The sequence below is a fragment of the Aquarana catesbeiana genome, linkage group LG04, assembly GCF_042186555.1.
Source record: "Aquarana catesbeiana isolate 2022-GZ linkage group LG04, ASM4218655v1, whole genome shotgun sequence".
Classification (NCBI taxonomy): Eukaryota; Metazoa; Chordata; class Amphibia; order Anura; family Ranidae; genus Aquarana; species Aquarana catesbeiana.
In genome coordinates this window covers 536563328-536583498 of record NC_133327.1, presented here as the reverse complement: position 1 = coordinate 536583498, position 20171 = coordinate 536563328, and the positions used below count along the sequence as shown (strand labels likewise).

General features: G+C 40.9%; 1 protein-coding gene across 7 annotated transcripts in view; it reads left to right on the top strand.

Annotated features, from left to right (window-relative positions):
* ADGRG6 (adhesion G protein-coupled receptor G6) overlaps positions 1-20171 on the top strand; it is a 295747-nt gene that overhangs the window by 202852 nt on the left and 72724 nt on the right. For all 7 annotated transcript variants that reach the window (XM_073627847.1, XM_073627848.1, XM_073627846.1 and 4 more), the window contains 3 exons: positions 5729-5814; positions 15164-15216; positions 19899-19955. In XM_073627847.1, the coding sequence (XP_073483948.1) occupies positions 5729-5814; positions 15164-15216; positions 19899-19955 (196 nt within the window). The remainder of the gene's footprint in view (positions 1-5728; positions 5815-15163; positions 15217-19898; positions 19956-20171) is intronic.

Genomic DNA, 20171 nt, shown 5'->3' with positions numbered 1-20171 from the left:
CATTACTAATAGCTTTTGGCTGCTTTTTTTATCGGCTGGCATATGCTGTGTCCAAATTTGGACTCCATACCTATGATCCGCTGTGCTGTTTTTACCACACAAGACAGGCACTTCTTATCCGCTGCCCTGCAGCTGGCATACCACACTACAGCGCAGTGGGAAAGAATACTCTCAATGGTACAAAGATAGAATTGACCAAAAGTCCAAAAGGGCAATCCAGCCTGCTTTATTCTCCGAAGGAAAAAAAAATCTGCTGTGCTTTTTTCACTAGAAAAAAAGTATTCTGAGACCAAGACAAATTCCTTGTAATATGCACTCCCAAAAATATTATTGTGTCCTGTCCACCCTTTCCACCTCCTCATGACCTATATATACCAGGAAATGGTTGATCTTTCTTGATCTCCTATAATCCGCTATTATTTCTTTAGTTTTTGCAATATTGAGTATTAAATCATTTTCTGTACACCACTCAACCAAACGTTGAATTTCCTGCCTATAAGCTGGTATCATCAGCAAACTTCACTATAGTGTTAGATGCATGTATGGAAGTACAATCGTGCATAAATATTGTAAACAGGGCCGGACTCAACACACATCCCTGTGGTACCCCAGTATTTAAAATAATAGTATTAGACACCTGATCTCCTCTTCTCATGATTTGTGGCCTGTTTGTTAGGAAATCCATAATCCATGAGCACAGCGATGGATATAGGCCCAAAGCATTTAACTTTTTCACTAATTTGTCAGGAAGTACTGTGTTAAATGTTGAGCTAAAATCAATGAATAACATACTAACATATGTGTTTAAGTTCTCAAGATGTGTCAAGGCAGTATGCAATGCAATAGCAATTGCATCATCTGTGCATCTATTTGCACAATAGGTAAATAGATGCCCAAGGAGATACAATGTTTTACATGGAAATTTGGGGTTTTATATTGTAGGCCTGTAATTCTTAGGAATAACTCACTTAAATCTGTCCAAACAAGAGTCTAGTAGACATCCCGGGTATGATAAAGTTTGAAACATTATCAATTATAAAATAATAAATAACTATAAATAATTATAACAAATAATAATATAATAATAATAAAAATTATTTAATAATGTAATCAAATCAAAAACACTGAAATTTGCTCAGTTGCAGAGTTGTCGCTGTCATTGCTTTCAGTGTTTGATGACGGATTTCCCCACGAATCACTATCGCTCAATTCTGCAAGTGATTCTAATTTATTATCGCTCTTTTCTAGCTGGTCTAAAACTGCTTTTGATGTAAGGGGAAGCTTTTTGGTTGCTATGGACAATCTCCAGTTTCCAGGAAGAAAGAACGGTATTTATAATATAAAACTGCATGCAGGGCACTGGACAAAGCACTAGGGACAAAAGGGATGTGAAATAATTTGATACAGTTATGTAATCTGTAAGATTACAGTGTACTGTATGTATTGTGTGTTTTTAACTTTTAGAATTTGGCACCGTGCTCCGTTCCCATGCGTTGCAGCGTTCGCAGGGAACGGAGCTCGGCGCTGTGATGAATCGAGCTGAGACACAGCTCGCACACACAGAAGAGAGACATCGCAGGATCCTGGGGACAAGGTAAGTAACTGTACGTGGATCCTGCGATGCGATCCCGAGTGGTGCTTGGGGTTACCGCTTTTGGTACTGAAAATTCACCTCGAGCCACACTTGGGGATATTGCCAGGAAGGTTAAGATGTGATAATACAAGCCTCTCAAAACATTTCATGATGATAAGAGTTAGGGCAACTGGGCAATAATCATTTAAGCATGTTACTGCTGATTTTTTAGTTATTGGGACAATAGTAGTAGATTTAAAACAAGAAGGTACTGCAGCCTGCTTCAGTGACAAATTAAATATATCAGTAAAAACACCCTCTAACTGGTCTGCACATCCCTTTAGTACACGGCCTGACACCCCTCTGGTTTTGCTGCCTTTCTGATGTCAATCTTCCTCAAACCACAGTGGGGTTGAGTTTCTAAAACTGGAGAATGCAAAATCTGGTGCAGCTGTGCAAAATATTCAATTAGCTTCTAACTTCAGCTTGTTCAATTAAATTTTGACAAAAAAAAAAATGGAAGCTGATTGGTTTTCTATTTACAGCTGCTTTAGATTTTGCACTCTCCAGTTTTAGTAAATCAACCCCAGTGGCCTGTGAATTGGACATACAAGGAAGGTTTGGGAGACTACTAGAGGTAAGAGTAGCTTGGGTACCTGCTTCTCATTTATGCATTAGTTTGCCCCCCCCCCCCCCCCCGGGACACAGTCTCTTTAAAGCATACATAGTGTTAGTACTATATAACTACACTCCAGCACTTCAGCCTAGTACATTGTCAATGACACCATTTATTATAATAAAAGTGGTAAAAATTATACTCCCAAACACAGATCAGTGTTAGGCTAATAGCATAAAACAGAAGGAGATTTCAACCATAGTCTTAGCCTGAGGCCCTGGATATGCACAGATGGCAGCCTTAAATATGTTACAGATGCAAATGCCTTTCAAGGGTATACCCTCTTCCTCATCTGTAGGCTGGTGTGTCCTTGCTTTCTGGTATTTAGTGTTTTGGATTCCCCTGTCTGAAGAGGGCTGCAAGGCCTAGGGTGCACCTGGGGACCTGTGAAAACCCAAGCTAATAGGAGAGCATCCTATTTGTCATCTGTGGGAACTATATATTATCACCTATACCCACCACATCTGGGTGCAGAAGAGTTTCTTGGTTTTCTATTATACACTAATTTTCAAAGTTACAATTCTCTTTTCATGTAGTGTGGTTTATAGCAGGAGCATCTTCCAATAGGTGTAAAAACACGCTATACATGCATTTTACGGGCATTTTTTTCTGCAGTATTGTTCCCCAGAAGGAACATTGAGAAAAAAACATGCCAAGATTGCACTTTAATACCAGGAAAAAAAATGGAAGTATGAATGGGAGCTGATATTAGCAAAAATACTTGTGACCAAGCTCAGACCTTCTTTGCAGTCTCCTCAGAGCACTACATCAATATGAATTTATGTACTGGTGTACTAATACTCATTATTACATGATTTCATTAATGTAATCTGCTGACATCTACTGGTAAGTAGTCAACTAACACATTAATTTGAATAGAAAAAATCTTTTTGTTTTATGTTAAACTTTTAATAAAACATAGGAGCAGTTTAAAATGTACTACTAGCGTAGGGTCCACAAAAAGTTCTTTCCTTGATGATTCTGCAGTAATAATACGCATATTTAAAGCATTAGACAAGGACAAGGACTAGGACCCAAAACATGTAATTATGTGTCCAGTTCTCCAAATAAAATACTTGCATTAAACAAATGTACAGTTTGTCCATGTAGGGTTTTTGTAAGAGATGTCTAGATCCAAGAAGTGTGTAATTATATCCAAGCAGACAATGCAAATGCTGTCGGCCCCAAAAGCACAGAACTGACTGGCTACACAGTGATCTATGCAGGTAGAAGTAACATTTGACAAATACATTTGGATGAAAGCAACTAGTATTCTGTATCACCTTTGAGACAGAGATTAAAGAGACAAGGGGCCTTTTAATGATTTTGCACACCTGTCAAGCAAAGGCTTCCCTACGCTTGGTAATAAAGCTGTGTAGGCAAAACTTAAAAATACTCTCAAATGATAGTTGGTTAAAGTGAACCAATCCTTTGCCCTTACAAGACAAAGGTTCACAAAGGTTCACTTTAATGTCAGCCTCACCTCTTCTATTTACTTAACTTCTCACCACTCCCCTGCTGCTCCATTCAGCTGCTGGGAGGAGAGCCAGCCCCAGATCAGTTCTAATATGTTTATTTCTTCCTGGCCCCGCGTACTTAGGTTAAAAGTTTCCTTTTATCTTATCTTATTTATATCTTAGGATTCACCAGTTTGTGGACTCTATAAACATTGCCCTTTCTATTGATTACAGCTATTATTGATTCCAACCTTAAATGAAAGCGTATTATTTTCTTTTGCAGCCAGTTTGGGGTAACTTCTGTTTTATATATTTTACATGTTCCTATTCACATATCATAACTTAAAAAAAATATTTAAAGTTTGCTGTTCTCTCTTCAAAACTCCAAAATGACAAAAAAAAAAAATGTCCCCTTCTATGTTATATTAAAGGGGAAGCTTCGCTTGTCTGCCTCCTGACAGGTACCTGCTCCCACTTCCGGCTCAGTTCGCCAATGCAAACTGAGCCAGAAGGCTTCCCCCGAAGCCTACGGGGACACTACAGAGGTCGCATGCACAGTAGGAAACTGGTTTCCCTTAGTCAAGATGGTGGTGCCAGCACCTGATAGCCAATTGAAGAATTGGCTTGGGTGAGGACACCAATGGATGCCTGGACAGGTAAGTGCCCTAATAATAAAAGTCAGCAGCTACAATATTTGTAGCTGCTGACTTCTAATTATTTCTTTTTGGGGGGGTGGAGCTCCTCTTTAATGAAGTGGCTGAGGAGTTAGGTTTACCATAATTAATCCTGTTTTTACTGTGCTGGCAGGACTTTATTATCAGTTGTAAACTAGATACTGTCTGCCCTAACAAAGGGGTTAAAGATTTCAAGGCTTGGGCTGTACATTGTATGTTAATGCACGTTTTAACTAGAATGGTAAGAATTATTATGTAAAATTATTTTTAGGTCTAGCACCCCTCAGTAGGCACTAGTATTAGGTGAATTTAGTTTGTGGCCTCCTTGTATTTAGGGAAAGCAGTTATTGTTTGTTAGTGTCTGTTCTAGGTTCTGTTGGTGCAGGCTCAGCAACTTTCCCCTGCATCCCACTGAACTCTGGGATATAGTGGGTGAAAGAGCTTTGGCCCTGGTCTGCATATTCATTCCTCTTCAGCCAATCCATGGTTAGGAGAGTGAGTGACCAGAAAGTGGATGAGAGGGGTATAAATAGGCTGGTGCCTGGAACCGCTTCCCCTTGTTCCTGGAGGAGTAAGATCCAGCCTAAGGGCATCCCTGGGTGACTACCTGCAGATTTAAAAATTTATTTTTAGGGTCCCAGCTCCTGCTTAGGCTGGGGGGACCTCTGGCCTAGCCTCCTGAAAGCATTTAGAAAGCTCATCTGAGAAGTTCCTGTTTGGAATCTAGATTCCCTTCATATTCAAGAGGGTGAAGACGGTGGCTCTCACCCTGAAGGAGCATATCAGATTTAGAGTTCTCCATTACAGTTTGTTAACCCAAGGCTTGCCCTCACCCTATCCCAGTTCTTTCAGCAAAATGAACTGCAATAAGACATGTATAGCCTGTTTTCTGATTTGAGTGACTGTGAATTACTATGTGCTTGGCTGCTATGTGCCTATCGGGAATGAAACCTAGAATAAACAGCTAGACCAGTCCTGGGTCTATGTTATGTGAACGGGATCACATAGCCAAAATATAGGGGGGTTCTCAAATGTGGCTGAAAAGGTGTAAATACATTCAATTCAATTTATTCTATAAAAACACCATTATACATATACTAATAAAGTAAAAAACATTTTGTGCTTTGACAGCAAGGTGGTGGGGCCGTAAAGTGATTTTTTTCTGTCCATATATACGTTTTCATTTAGTTAGATGTGCTTTCTTTAACATAGATAGATTATACCTAGAATATAGAATACTATTAGCGTGACAATTTGTTGTATTAAATATGTATCCATGGTGGTTATAAATATTTAACCTCACTTTCAGTATGCTTTAGCGGTGATACTGTCATTGTCATTTGTGCAGGTGGCACATTTTACAGGATTGGAATTACTGTCATATCACAAAACATAAGTGATCTAACTACTGTCCAAAATAAAGTGTTCACCTGGGTAAGTATAATACATAAATATGGTTTACTTTTAAAAAATGATACCCTGCTTTTTTTTTGTTGTCAATATTTGCTTCTATAGTTTTCTTTCATTTTAGGAACATTTATTGTGCAGCATTGTGATTGTATTTGCTCTCTACCTGTGTTTATATTAACTAAGTAATCCTGTAATCAGATCTGGATTGTTTTGTTGTTTGATACTGTGTAATTTAAGGCTCCTTTCACACTTGTGCTACTTAAGATCCGACTTGTCAGACCCAAAGTCGCAGGACATGTGAAACGGCATGCATCTCTATGAGAGCTGATCCAATTGACACTACTGAAGTCACTGGGACTTCATAAAAAGTTCCTGCCCTACTTTGATCCGACTTTGACACCACTTCAATGCCAAAGAGTATAAAAGTCTTATCAAAGTCAATTCAAAGTTGTGTCAAAGTCAGACTCCAAAGTTGCACTGAAAATCTTGCAACTTTGGAGTCATCTAGTGTGAAAGGTGCCTAAGTGGTCTATTTTAAAACAAAAATGTTGGACTATTGTCACAAGCATTCAGGCAGTCATCACAGATTCTGAACATATTATGCTGATTTCCTATGATTGTTAGTTCTATCTATAGTGGCCATAATGCTCCCCAACCCCCCCCCCCCCCCCGAAAAACCAGGATTTTTAATCAGGAAAATACTGCATTGTGGCCACTAGATGAAGCTGACAATTATGGGAAATTAACGTATTAAAGTGGTAGTAAAGTCTACCTCCAAAAAAGACAAACAGAAACCCTGAAAAGTAAAGGCATAATTTGCTAGTATGCTTGAATGGTCAAGCTGTGTGAGTCACTCTGTACGGCACAGGGCACGGGTATGCCATTCCTTCAGAGTGCAAGCGCCAATAATGTCACCGGCTGCTGCACCCTAGAGTATCTCCTAAACGGTGAATGTTTATGAGGTATTAATTGAACCTGCAGGTAAGCTTTATTATAAGCTTATCTGTAGGTTAAAATTAACATTCAGAATTGAGTACGACTTTAAGCATACAGTCCGAATTTGTGATATCTGGGCAAATGTTTGTGACGTGCCCAACAATATTTTTTCAGCAAACCTACGTTTTTACACTTGTGTTGTATGGATTTTTTACTATATATGTACAATGTTTAAAAGAAAATAATACAAGACTATATTGTATATAATACAGCATAGCTGTCAGGTCACCTGAGTCCAGGTGACAGATGCACACCTTTGGAGTCAGGAGTGCTCCGCTAAGGTAGTGGAACCTACGGCTGAGCCTCTAGTGGTGAGGATGAACTGAGCTGCAACTGACTCCAGTTCGTGGCCCCCAGGGTCTCCCAGCTCATGGTCACGGTAGGCTACAGGAGGATAAAGAGGAAGCAGCAGGCCAGGACAACAAGGGATAGTAAGGAGATAAGCCAAAGGTCGGGGGGACTAGCAGACAAGGATAGACAGAGAACATGCCAAAGGTCAGGGTCACAAGCAGGCACGGATAGTCAAGAACAAGCCAAGATCGGTAACAAAGACAGCTGTAGAGCACACAGCAAGTATGAAACAGGAAACCAAACACACAATATTGCTTGGCAAGGCAGGCTTGGAGAACACAGTGTTAAATAGTGGTTCCTGTTGAAGCTAGGGTGGAGCCACACTGAAGGAAGATTACTTAACCATGCAGGTGTGAGAGTGCAAGCCCTAAGGCTGATACACAGACCAGGTAAGAGACAGACAGGGCATGAAAGTATTACAGCAGAGTCATGACGATAGCACTGTGGGTTCTCTAGAGACCCCACAGAAGAAGAAGCCATCATTCGGGTTTATTGGAGCAGAGTTCTCCAGTAAGTGATGAGTCACTGCTCTGACTCATTCATGTGTGTAAATTCCAGCTTGAGCTATTGATCTTAGTAAAACAAGAGAGCTAAGGATACATAGAAAATCATGTGAAAGTATACTAGAGCTTCACTTGCTGGCTCAAAAATTGAATACTATGTATAATAAAAATGTACCATAAAAACATCACCATTCTGACTAAAGTCCTACATGGTAGTAGTGTGGCTATTAAGCACACTTAATTGCCTCAATCCTGTCATGAATTTCCAGTGTCTGATGTAATCATGATCCACCCAATGTATATTTGTGGCCCTATGGGCATGACCTGAATCGACAGCTTTATTTTTCAATTGACTTATGTAAAATGAGCTGAGTGGAAAATACTTAGTTGTACAGTACCTGCATCCAGTCAGATGCAGGGATTGTTCAGGGATAAGAATAAAATAGACCACAACAGGAGATTCATTTATCTGCTCTGTTAGTGAGTATAAAGGAATCTGTTAGATTACATTTGTTTAGCCCACAGGCGGAAAGAAGGAAATCTATACTTGTATGGCCTGCTCTACACTTGATAGTTATTTAAAACATTAATTAATTAATTAAAAATGTTTGTCTTGTACTCTGTTTATCCGTTTTTCAATATGTCGAGGTAAATTCTCCCCCCACATTTGGAGTTCCTGCGTCATATGATAAAACACATAAAAGATAAGAAGCAGCAGAGTAAATGAGTGTTTTTATTTTCCCAAATGTCAGCAAAGAGCAAGAGATTCTGGTGAAATGTTGTCATTTTAATGAAATTCATTGTAGTCAACATTGAAGTCAAATGTTGTTATTTGGTGGATTTTTTAAAGGACATCAAGTCTAAATTGGCTTCTGAAAGTTATGGAGGCTCCTCAATAGCCCCTCAATAGTCTCAATATATTATTATTATTATTATTTTATATAAAAAAAGATAAGTAAAAAATAAATAATGATCAAATACACAAAAATAGAATAAAACACTAATACAAAGAACAGTAATAAAAATACACTAAACTACCCTAAATCTCTAAAAGTATCCATCTTTTTTAGAAAAATATTTTTCTCAAACAGCAATATGGGTGAAATTGAGTTTATGTTTCAGGGTCAAATGCAGCATGTATGCATAAAAATCCATAGTTTTGCATAAATATGAGTCTGCTCATCTTTAATAGTAACCATTTGCTCAAATAAAAATTTGTTTTCCTGGTGCCTCCATGGCAGCATACCTGTGGCAAGCTCCACCTTGGCTCCTCCCTCAGGACCAGTGAATATTATAAAAGAAAAGGATTAGTGCACTCCCAGCATTCTCCTTTTTTTCCTCATACCCCATGGTCAGGGAATGGTGGTCGAACATCCCTTACCTCTGCAGTCGGCAGCTTCCAGCAGGGTTCAAGCCTCTCCCAGGTGCAGTCCCTATTCTTGGGCAGCTAAATGCACTGATAAGATAGGAAGTCCCTTCTGTGGGTCTTTTGGGACAGCAGTTGTCTCTAAACTAAGAGCTCCTCTCTGCCTTTATACACTGGCATTTGTCTGCAGCAGAGAAAGCAGCTATATCTATTTTTCACTTAGCTTTAGCCTTCCATTTCTCCTTCCTGTCATCCATTCTCTCTCACTTTCCTTTCTTTGCGTTCCTCTCTCTCTTTTTCGCTTTCTTCCTCCCCCCACAACCTTCCCCTCCTTGTGATATTTTACTTTCATTCCCGGCTGCTATAGTGTGCGGCGTGCACCTCGCGCCGCCTTTTCTGAGTCCCACAGTGTCTTGCTGCCCGATCTGCGCATGCGCGGATGCCAGGACCCGGCTCAGTGGCTTAGTTGGGCGAGCTGCATAGGTCCTAGTGCCGCCATCCACGCATGCGCAGTCTGGCCTGAGGTCGTGGTGGCCATCTTGAATAGGGGCACATTTTACATTTTTTGCCCTTGTTTGTCAAAATAATTTTTTAGAGGGTTGTATCTTCCACAGATGTCCCTCCCCTCTCCATTGTTTATTAGTGGGGGCTTTCAGCATGGCAGCCTGTTGTCATCTAAGGTTGCCTATGCAGGGAGCCCCTGGAGGGGACCCTGTTTTTTGCCAACGGTAAATGTAATTTCTTTCTTTTTCTCAGGAATACCGTTTCTTTGCTCCAGCTGAAATACCAGTCGCTAACTCCTTTATCTTTCTCTAGGTGCTTTTTCTGTCTGTTGCCTAAAATAAGCAGTACGCCAACCAAACAAGACCCTCTCCAACATTTAGGCTACTTTCACACAGGGGCGGGTGGGCTCCGGCGGTAAAGCGCTGCTATTTTTAGTGCCGCTTTACCGTTGTATTAGCAGCGCTATTCAGCCGCTAGTGGGGAAGTTTTAACCCCCCGCTAGTGGCCGAAAAAGCGTTAACACTGCCCGCTAAGCACCACTGCAGCAGCGCTTTGTCAGCGGTTTGGCTGTGGTGCTCCATTGTTTTCAATGGGTAAGGGTGCTTTAGGAGCAGTGAATACACCCCTTCTACAGCGCTGCAAAGATGCGGCTTGCAAGACTTTTTTGACCGTCCTGCAAGCGCACCGCTCCAGTGTGAAAGCCCTCGGGCTTTCACACTGCAGACACAGGAGAGGCTCTTTACAGACTCTACACAGGTGCTATTTTTTAGCGCTGTAGCGCCTGTAAAGCGCCTCGGTGTGAAAGTAGCCTTAAATTAGGGACCGTTGTCCAGGGGAGTAAAAAAAAAAAGAGAGCACTTATGCTGGTATGTTTATGTATTTTAGACTTGTACGCCAGAAGAAGTCCAAGCGGACATCAAGGCGACATAAACAAACCTATAATGGCCCTAACCAGATCAGGATACCATGCAATTGGTACAGGTTCATCTGTGAAAAGACATAGTTCTTCACATTCACCAACTCTCAAACCCATAAATGCCGAGCATGCGGGGTCATCCCATTACCAGCCAATTGATCTGCAAAAGCTGTTTTAGAGTCTATGCAGCAGACAGAGAGTCAGAGGGTTAACAGGTAAGCTGTCCTGCTCAAAGATGGGCAGGGGATACATAGCGGAAGGAGCAACAGCAGTTCCATTGCAGCAATTAGCTCAATCTCCTCCAGAGAAGTTAACTCTTCCTTGCCCATCCTCGAGAGAATCCTCTCACCACGCAGCAAGTATCCCTCCTAGACATCTGGATTATGGGGGGCCATCTGAGGATATCTCAGATAAGCTCAGCCCTCTGAGTTCAACTTTTTCCTAGTTCAGCCCTATGTCCAGCCTGTAAAGCCAGCTATTGGCTGGGAGAAAGCCGACACTACGTAGTCAAAAGACGTACTTCCTATTTCTAAAGAAGCAGGTTTACTTCTTTTGGCTCAGTTTCCAGTAGTGCGACTTGTCATGCAACTTGGGACTGTAAAGTTGCATGACAAGTCGCACCCCATGATTTCCAATGAGTACCATTTATCTGTACGATTTCAATTCACAGCGACTTCAGAGTAGTCCCTGCACTACTTTGGTCCCACTTGGATGCGACTTGAGGTCCACAGACCTCAAGAATACACAGGCATTGTTTCAAGTTGCATCAAAATCGTGGCAAAATCGTGCGAGTTTCAGGTCGCAATAGTGGAAACATAGGCTTACTCTGATGGATGATATCAGAGATATTGTTGAAGAGGAAAGGAAAAAATAAAAAAATAATGTTTTTTCCTCTAAATTGCCTAGGAAAACTTTATCCACAGTCGGAACAAGATTCTGCATTGCCAGGCAGTCCGCCGGAGGTAGACACGGCAGTGGTTCGTAACAAAGAATTTAATCTCACCAATCAATAATTCAGCCTCAACTGAGGATCCTTTAGACAGATGAATAGGCTCCAACTTAAAGGAGCTTACCGAATGGCGGGTAAACGACTGGAAGTCAGCAATTGCCTTATCTGTATCCAAAGCCCTGTGGGCATGGACCAAAAACATGGAAACAGTGATTCATCAAAATGTTCATAGGGAAAACATAGTCAAGGCTTTGAACGAATTATGGCTCTCAGACTTCACTGGTGAGACGGCGATGCATATAATTCGCTACTTTGCAAGATCAATGTCACTACTTGTGATAGCCATATGGGTATTGTGGTCAGAACTATGGGCAGCTGACACTGTGTCAAAACAAAATTAGTATAAATATTGTTTTTTTGATAGTAAATCACTCTTTGCAAAAAGGTTACAGAAAGCCATTTCCCACGTCATAGGAGGAAAGTCAGACTTGATTCCCCAGAACTGCAGAATTAGATGTAGGATTCAGGGATGCTTACTTGCACGCACCCATACTACAACTGTTACAGAAGTATCTGAGATTTTCGGTCGACCAGGCCCATCTACAATTTCAAAGTCTCCCCTTCGGGCCATGCACTTCCCTCAGAGCCCACAAGAAGGCTATGGTCACTATCCAAGCTTCTTTATGAGAGCTGGGTCTCAGTTCTTATCACTAACCAGACGATATCCTCCTTTTATCAAAAGATCCAGCCCAGCTAGTGGAACACAGGTGGATGCTGTGGCCTGCACTCAAGATACGGTTGGATGGTAAATCATCAAACGAGTCATCTTTTCTCCAGTTTAGGTGCCTTATTCAACACCGCAAAAGGTACGGTGTCCCTGCCATCATTCAGAAAGTAAGGAGAGTGACGACATGGTCCTATATAACAGCCTTTAGCTAACTTAACTTAATAGGGATTTTTGTCTTTTTGTATCCAGATGATCCCATGGATACATGGATACCTCAGACACCTTTTAGCTAGAATTCCTGAAGCAATGGAGCAAACCGTCTATCCCAGTCCATATATCCAACAAGTTTGATACACAGGGGCCTGCACTAGTGGACAAAGAGGGAGATGCCTGTAAAGCCACATCCATTAAGGCATGTCTTCTGGACCACATTTACCACAGACGCCAATACAATAGGCTAGGAGGCACATTGCAACCAGATGTTGGTTTAAGAGAGATGGGCGTTCAATGCGGCAGACATCATCTCAAATATCCTGGAAATCCAGGTGGTTTATCTCGCATCGACAGCATTCGCTCTTGCAGATCAAGGACAAATCAGTTTTGATTCAGATAGACAATAGAGCTGCAATATCATACGTACATCACCAAGGCGGAATCAACAACAGTTCCTTACTAAGGGAAGTGGAGCCCATCTTCATTTTGGCAGAGGGGAATTTGAAGGACCTAAAAGTAATCTATCTTCTAGCCCACTTAAACACAGATGCAGATCACCTATCCCAAGGAATCCTGGATCCCAACAAATGGTCCCTACAACTGAAGTTATTCAGTTGGATTGTGGGCCAGCGGACCTTTCCTGAACAGCATACTTTTGCTACAGCAAGCAGTACCAAGCTGCGGAGGTTTATTTCACATCTATCTCATCCTTGGGCAGAAGCAGTATATGCCCTGTCAAGTCCTTGGGCATGCAATCTAATTTAGGCCTCCTCCGGCTTCCTACCTCGAAAATGCTCTTGAGACTTGCAATATCAACAATAAACAGTGATAACAGTCCTGCCATATTTGCAGAGAGACTCATGATTCCCTAAAGCAATATTTCTTAGTGTCCAGCCTCCGGTAAATATTCCTCTGATACCTTTTCTTCTGGCTAGAGGCATCACACCCATCAGAATCCTCACCTTCACATTAGAATGTTAAAAAAGAGGCTTTAATCATTAGGATGTTCCTCCAGAGTTGTTTCAACTCTGCTCAAAGCACAGGAGCCTTCAATGAACAATATGTGTGACAAGGTTTGGAAAGTTTAGATCTTTTGCAAATGGCAATACTTCAATCCTGATGTACCCTCTTCCTCCCAATTCCTTGACTTCCTGCAAGCAGACCTTGATTTAGGATTAGAATTAAGCAATTTGCAACTTAAAGGTACAGCTGGTGGCAATCTCTGCTGTGACAACAAGAGATGGGCCGAAGATCCTTTAATAATCAAATTCTTCAAGACAGTCAAGAAGATAGTCCACCCATTAAAACAAATCTTTCCCTTATCTTTCCCTCTAGCCCTTATCCAAACAGCCTTTTGCTCCATCTGATTCAGCATCCTTGTGGAATCTCACTTGGAAACTATTTTTCTTTGTGGTGATGGCATCGGGCTGGGGAGTATCAGAACTTCAGGCTCTGGGATCAGAAGGCAATAATATAATTTTTTGTACTCGGATAGAGTGGGACTTAGAATGGTACATGGATTCATCCCTAAGTTCTCCTCTTCCTCTACTATCTCTGAGCCTTGGGCCCTGCCAGTCTTTTCAGATCCAATTTTGACCTTCTTCACAAAGACAATATTAGTTCGGTGCTAAGACACTATCTTCAAGCCACAACTCCCTTCAGACTTTCATCTAACCTATTTGTAATACTTCAAAAAAAAAAAGAGGGGCAAAGAAGCATCATCAGGGGCCCTCCGGCCATTCCGGAACTGCAGTATCCATCATGTCGAGTCATGTCTGTGAATATCAGAGCTTTACAATACCCCATGGGACATGTGGTTCTGCGGCAGCTGGGGAGTCATAGTTTGCAGATCCCTGCTCTAGTACAATAGTTTCATGGATAATCAAGTTGATTAAGAAGGTGTACAGGGATAGGAACCCCCTCTTCAGTTGGGCTGTATGCCACCCAGTTGTTTTCTGCTTCTTGGATGGCCAGAGCAGACGTATCCATCAAAACGATCTAAAGAGTAGCATTGCAGTCATCCCAACATGCGTTTACGAGACGTTAGAGTAGACCCAGCAGCTTTCTCATCTGTAGAAATTGGCAGACAGGCTATAAGGCTGGCATTTGCCTATTTTAAATTCTTTTTCAAATAAATCTTTTACTATGCATCATCCCACCAATTTCAGCTAGTAATTTTCACAGGTATGCTGCCATGGAGGCACCAGGAAAACAGAAAATTGCTTCATACCGTAATTTTCTTTTCCTGGTGCCTATCCATGGCAGCATACAATCCCACCCTCAGTATGCTATATTACTTAGAATGCTGGGAGTGCACTAATCCTTTTCTTTGATAATATTCACTGGTCCTGAGGGAGGAACCAAGGTGGAGCTTGTCACAGGTATGCTGCCATGGATAGGCACCAGGAAAAGAAAATTACGGTAAGTATGAAACAATTTTCAGTTTTTTTCACCTACTAATTTTTAGAAAGCTGTAGAGAAACCTTATGAAAAGCGCTTTTTAGATTACCTCATTATTATTTTTGTAGTTCATAGAGGTGCATCCCTTAAGCAGAGTAAAGATAAGATGAGGCGTCACTGGAAAAAAATAGGCTGGGATTTTAACTGTAAAAGAAACAAATGAAGGTAGGAAATAGTCATTGAATTTTAAGGCAGGAAATTTTGTTCAGCTGTGAAATAATATACTTGACCTAGACAAACTTTCCAAAATATTAACTTTCCTTTTAATTATTGTTGACAGGAAATTGGTCATTATTTTCAATTTGTAGACATTCAGCAGTTTTACATGTTATTCTAAATAGTGTTATAATTTTTGTAGTTACTATATGTGAAATATGTTTTTTTCCAGCTTAACTCGACATTTCAATTTTGGAATTATTCAGTGTATGTTGTAAATATGAGGTAAGAGCACTGTAAAACTCAGTTCATAATTATGTAATTATTAAAGAATTTTGTTGTGCGAATACCTTATAATAATTTTATAATTGCAACTGACTATTAGTATGTAGATTAGGATATGTAAACATGCCTATTTGAGCTCAGGGATGGAGTTCTGCATCACCGACATTGGCTGTGAATTAGAATGGCAACATACTGCCACTCTCTCCACCACTGTTTCCATGTATAAGTAAAAGTTCCAGGTGGCAATACTGCCTGCCAGGGAAATACAGATGGATCCTTGGTGGTGCTGTCCCCAAATTGTGCATTTTAGCTAATGGAATAATGCACTGTGTACTTATTATCCCCAAACCTAAAACAGAATAGCCACTTAAGGACCAGCCTCATTTTGGATTATAGGTGTTTACATGTTTAAAACAGTTTTTTTTTTGCTAGAAAATTAGTTTGAACCCCCAAACATTATATATGTTTTTTTTCTAACACCCTAGAGGAAAAAAAATGGCAGTTGTTGCAATACTTTTTTTTGCACCACATTTGTGCAGCGGTCTTAAAAGCGCACTTTTTTTGGAAAAAATTCAAATTCATTTTTTGAATAAAAAAATAAGACAACAGTAAAGTTAGCCCAATTTTTTTTATATTGTGAAATATCATGTTACGCCAAGTAAATTGATAGCCAACATGTCACGCTTCAAAATTGCGCCCACTCGTGGAATGGCGTCAAACTTTTAGCCTCAAAAATTTCCATAGGCGACGTTTAAAAAATTCTACAGGTTTCATGTTTTGTGTTACAGAGGAGGTCTTGGGCTAGAATTATTGCTCTCGCTCTACCGGTCGCGGCAATATCTCACATGTGTGGTTTTAAAAAAATGACATTAAAAAAAATATGCCTTTAAGAGGCGTGGGCGGAAGTGTCGTTTTGACATCGCTTCCGCCCAGCAGTGTCATGGAGACGAGTGGGCGCCATCTTAGCCTCACTCGTCTCCAGGCACAGAACTGAGCAGGACGCGATCACCGGAGCCGTCGGTAGCGGCGGAGGGCACCGGATCGCGGCGGGAGGGGGGGGCCCTCTCCCGCCACCGATAAAAGTGATCTCGCGGCGAATCCACCGCAGGGACCACTTTTTTCAGAAAGCCGACCGCCACACGAAAACGGGGATACAGGGGTAGCGGGTAGCTAGCTGCTGCCATAACAACGATATCCACCGGCAAAGTTTGGGTGTACATTGGCGTGCAGCGGTCGGCAAATGGTTAAGTAAAGTGACACTAAATCTTCAGATTTTTTATTTATAAAATAACAAACATGTTATAATTACCTGCCCTGTGCAATGGTTTTGCACGGAGCAGTCCCAATCCTCCTCTTCTCAGGTCCCCAGCCGGCATACACCCCCCCCCCCCACACTGAATGCCCCCAAAGCAAGCGGCTTGTTCTGGGGAACTCGTGTGTGCTCGCCCTTATTTAATTTTTTTTTCTTGTCAGATCTAGTTGTGCTGAGACAATGTGAGCAAACCTGTCTTTCACCTTCTATGTTCCGGCTTTGGTGTGCCCTTGTGTGCTTATGACATCTAATCTTAGAGAAGCAGTTCTGACAAAATCCTGTTAACACAGGCCCTTAGTTTATACTGCCACCAATATAAAATTATTTTGTTATATTGTAAACCTGAAGTCATATGACTATAGCAAAAAGAACCAAATCAAAATGCCCATGGGACTTTTCTGGAAGTCTGCAAGGACATGTCTTTGGGTATTTGTCCTCCAGAGTTTATATGGTTTTATTAAATCATCTTTGTTAAGTTGATTTATACCTTGTCAGTAGCATTGACTCCTGAAGAAGTGGATTTTGGTTCACAAACGCATTGAGATCTGTGATGCAGCTTGCTCATCTGATCTATTTGCAAGCTCAATGTCTGACTATATGATGGGATTATTTGTATATATGGCCACATATGTGCTATTGTAAATTGGTGCCTGGTGTTAATTAAGCTTTTAACTTCTACATGATTTTATATGTTTAATAAAATGGATTATTATGTACATATAATTTTGTGTATTGAATAACTTCCAAAAAAGTCCTGCGGGCATTTAGATTTGGTCCTTTTTGAATTAATATGGGATGGAGATGTGTACAGTAAGCTTATGTATCAGACCTATACGTTTTTTTTTTTTTTTTTTTAATTTTTTTATTATGCACAACAAGTATACATATCACTCATCTTACACCTATTCCATATGTTCCATTAGCATAGAAATTCCATAAACATAACAATCATATTGCAGGCTTAACATATGCTCTTTCCATCATCAATTCTGTCCTATGATAGTATACACGTGCATTTTTTCCATAACAGAAACCCCAATAACAATACACCCCCCCCTCCCCTCCCACCTTCTTTCCCCGGGATGTCTGCATTTCAGTATTTTTTCTGCCCATTCTTAAAAAACAAAAACATATCTGGCCCATCTAGGAAGGGGAAGCAAACAGTCTATTTCCATCTCTCCAGAATTTTTAATCTATCACTCATACAACATACTAGGGCGTCTCCTCATCCAGAGTATTCTCAGAGTCTATCCACCGAGACCAAACTTTCCTAAACTTCTTGGTAGCCCCTCTAGCCTCGTAAGTCATTTTATACATCATTAAATCTGCGTTTATTATTTTAATCCACATCCCTAGCGTCAATTGTTCCTCATGTATCCATCTCCTTGCTATGAGTTTTTTAACACCAAAATACAGGATCCTTAGGAACAGTTTAGTGTGGGCATTTAACGCCTCTTGATCAAAAATCCCAAGTAAACACCGCATAGGAGAGCAAATATTCGGTAAAGCAAACTTATCTGATATAAATTCAGTGACCTGAGACCATAGCGGTCTCACCTTCATACATTCCCACACCATATGTGCAAATGTGCCCTCCTCCTTCCCACATTTATGACATAAAGCAGAATCACTCCTATGCATTCGATGTAATCTGGTCGGTGTATAGTACTGTTGATGTAGATATCGATATTGAATCATTCTGTCCATGGAGGAGATAACAGACACCAAAAATGTGTCCAGTACCTCCTGCCACAGTTCCTCCGACAACTCCGGGACGATCACCTCCCATCTCCCCCTGGCCTTGGAGGTCAAAGCTACCTGACCCGGACCCACCGCCCCGTAATATCTGGAAATCCTCTTTGACTCATCCGGGTCAATCAGTACCCTTTCCAAGTCTGTATTCTGGACACGAATCTCAGACCCTCCAAACTGAGTGTATGCTGCGTGCCTAAATTGTGCATATCGGAAGAGCCAAGACCTCGGCACTCCAAATTGCTCACGCAACTGGGTAAACGTACACAAACGACCATCACTACAAATTTGGTGTAGATATTTAATATCGTATTTTGCCCATGACCCTGGGCCATCAGAAAGTTTCATAAACTCCCCCAATGATCGATTGTACCATAAAGGACTGTTAGGAGATAGCCATAAGGGTTCATCACCCCGTCGCTGAGAGCACAGGTGAAAAACCTTTCCCGGTAACGCCATCACCGAACCCATCTTTCTACCCGGAACCCCTCTCCTATATAAGACATTCTGCAGGGTCTCCTGTGATGTGGCAATTGCAGCCTCCAACAAGGCAGTGGCATTAGGTGTCTGTGGGGACAACCGCCAGTGCAGGAAAGAGAGCTGTGAGGCCAAAAAATAGGAGCGCAGATCCGGAAGGGCTAGCCCCCCCAATGTAACTGGTAGTTTCAAAACCTTTAAAGAGACCCTGGGAGCTTTAGATCCCCACAAGAAACCTACAATAATGGAGTCAATATTCCTAAAGACCTGCAATGTCACGAAAACCGGGGAGTTCGAAAGGATATATAGAAACTTGGGCAGGAAGATCATCTTAAATAGATTTATCCTTCCCATCAAGGTGATCGGTAAGTTCTGCCACCTTTGAACTTTTTCCCGAAACTTCCCCACAATTGGTGACAAATTGGCCTCCAGGAACTTAGAAATGGGGAGTTGAATCTCAATTCCCAGGTATCTAAAAGATGCAGATAGTGGAATGGGGCACCCCGGTGGGACAGTCACCCCCTCATCGATAGGGAAAAGAGAAGATTTTTTCCAATTTATACGGAATCCAGAGTAATCTCCAAACTTCTGTATCAGTCGGAACAGACCTATAAGTTTATTGCTTTTATATGACTATAGCATTCTTTTTGTACAGTTAGTCTTAGAAATTACAGTTCACTTTGAATACCCAGTCATATGCAGGGTATAAAAATTGGGAAAATAAAAAATCAAGATAATGTTATCTTTCTTCTCATTTTTCATACATGTTTTTATATCAGAAATGAGTACCTTTTTTAAGCTGTGCAGTTATATACAGATTTTTTAAGGTTGAATATTTGCCTGGCTGGGCACTGCTGTGCTTTAATCTTGCTAGTTTCCTGGTGGTCTCTGGCTTCCATAAATTCTCACTTACCCTGGAAAATGCATTAAATGGGTGTATAAATGCATTAAAAAATGTGTATATTTTTCCAGTTCATTGACTCAACCTTTTTTTGAATCCATTGAATAAGCGTTAGAGCCAGTCAACTAGCATTTTCACAAAGAAAGGTCAGAAATGGCAAACCACATTTACCCTTCCATAATGGCTTCCTTTAACAATGTAACATTTTCACAATTTTACATTCTCTTTTTTCTGATCTAGTGTTCAGACGATTAATGCAAGGACTACCAGAGACCTACAACAAATCATTGATACCAGGTAAGATGTTTATAATATATATTCAAAAACAACAAGAAATATTTGCTTGGATAAAGGACATCTATATAAAGGCAGACAGGTCCAATGGTGTGATTACACACCAAAAAACATATAGAATACAAGAGGGGCAGCGCCAATTCAATCATTAAAAGTCTATAAAAAGTTTAAAAAAGTCCATAAAGAGTGTAGATAGGAGGATCGTCACACACCAGCATC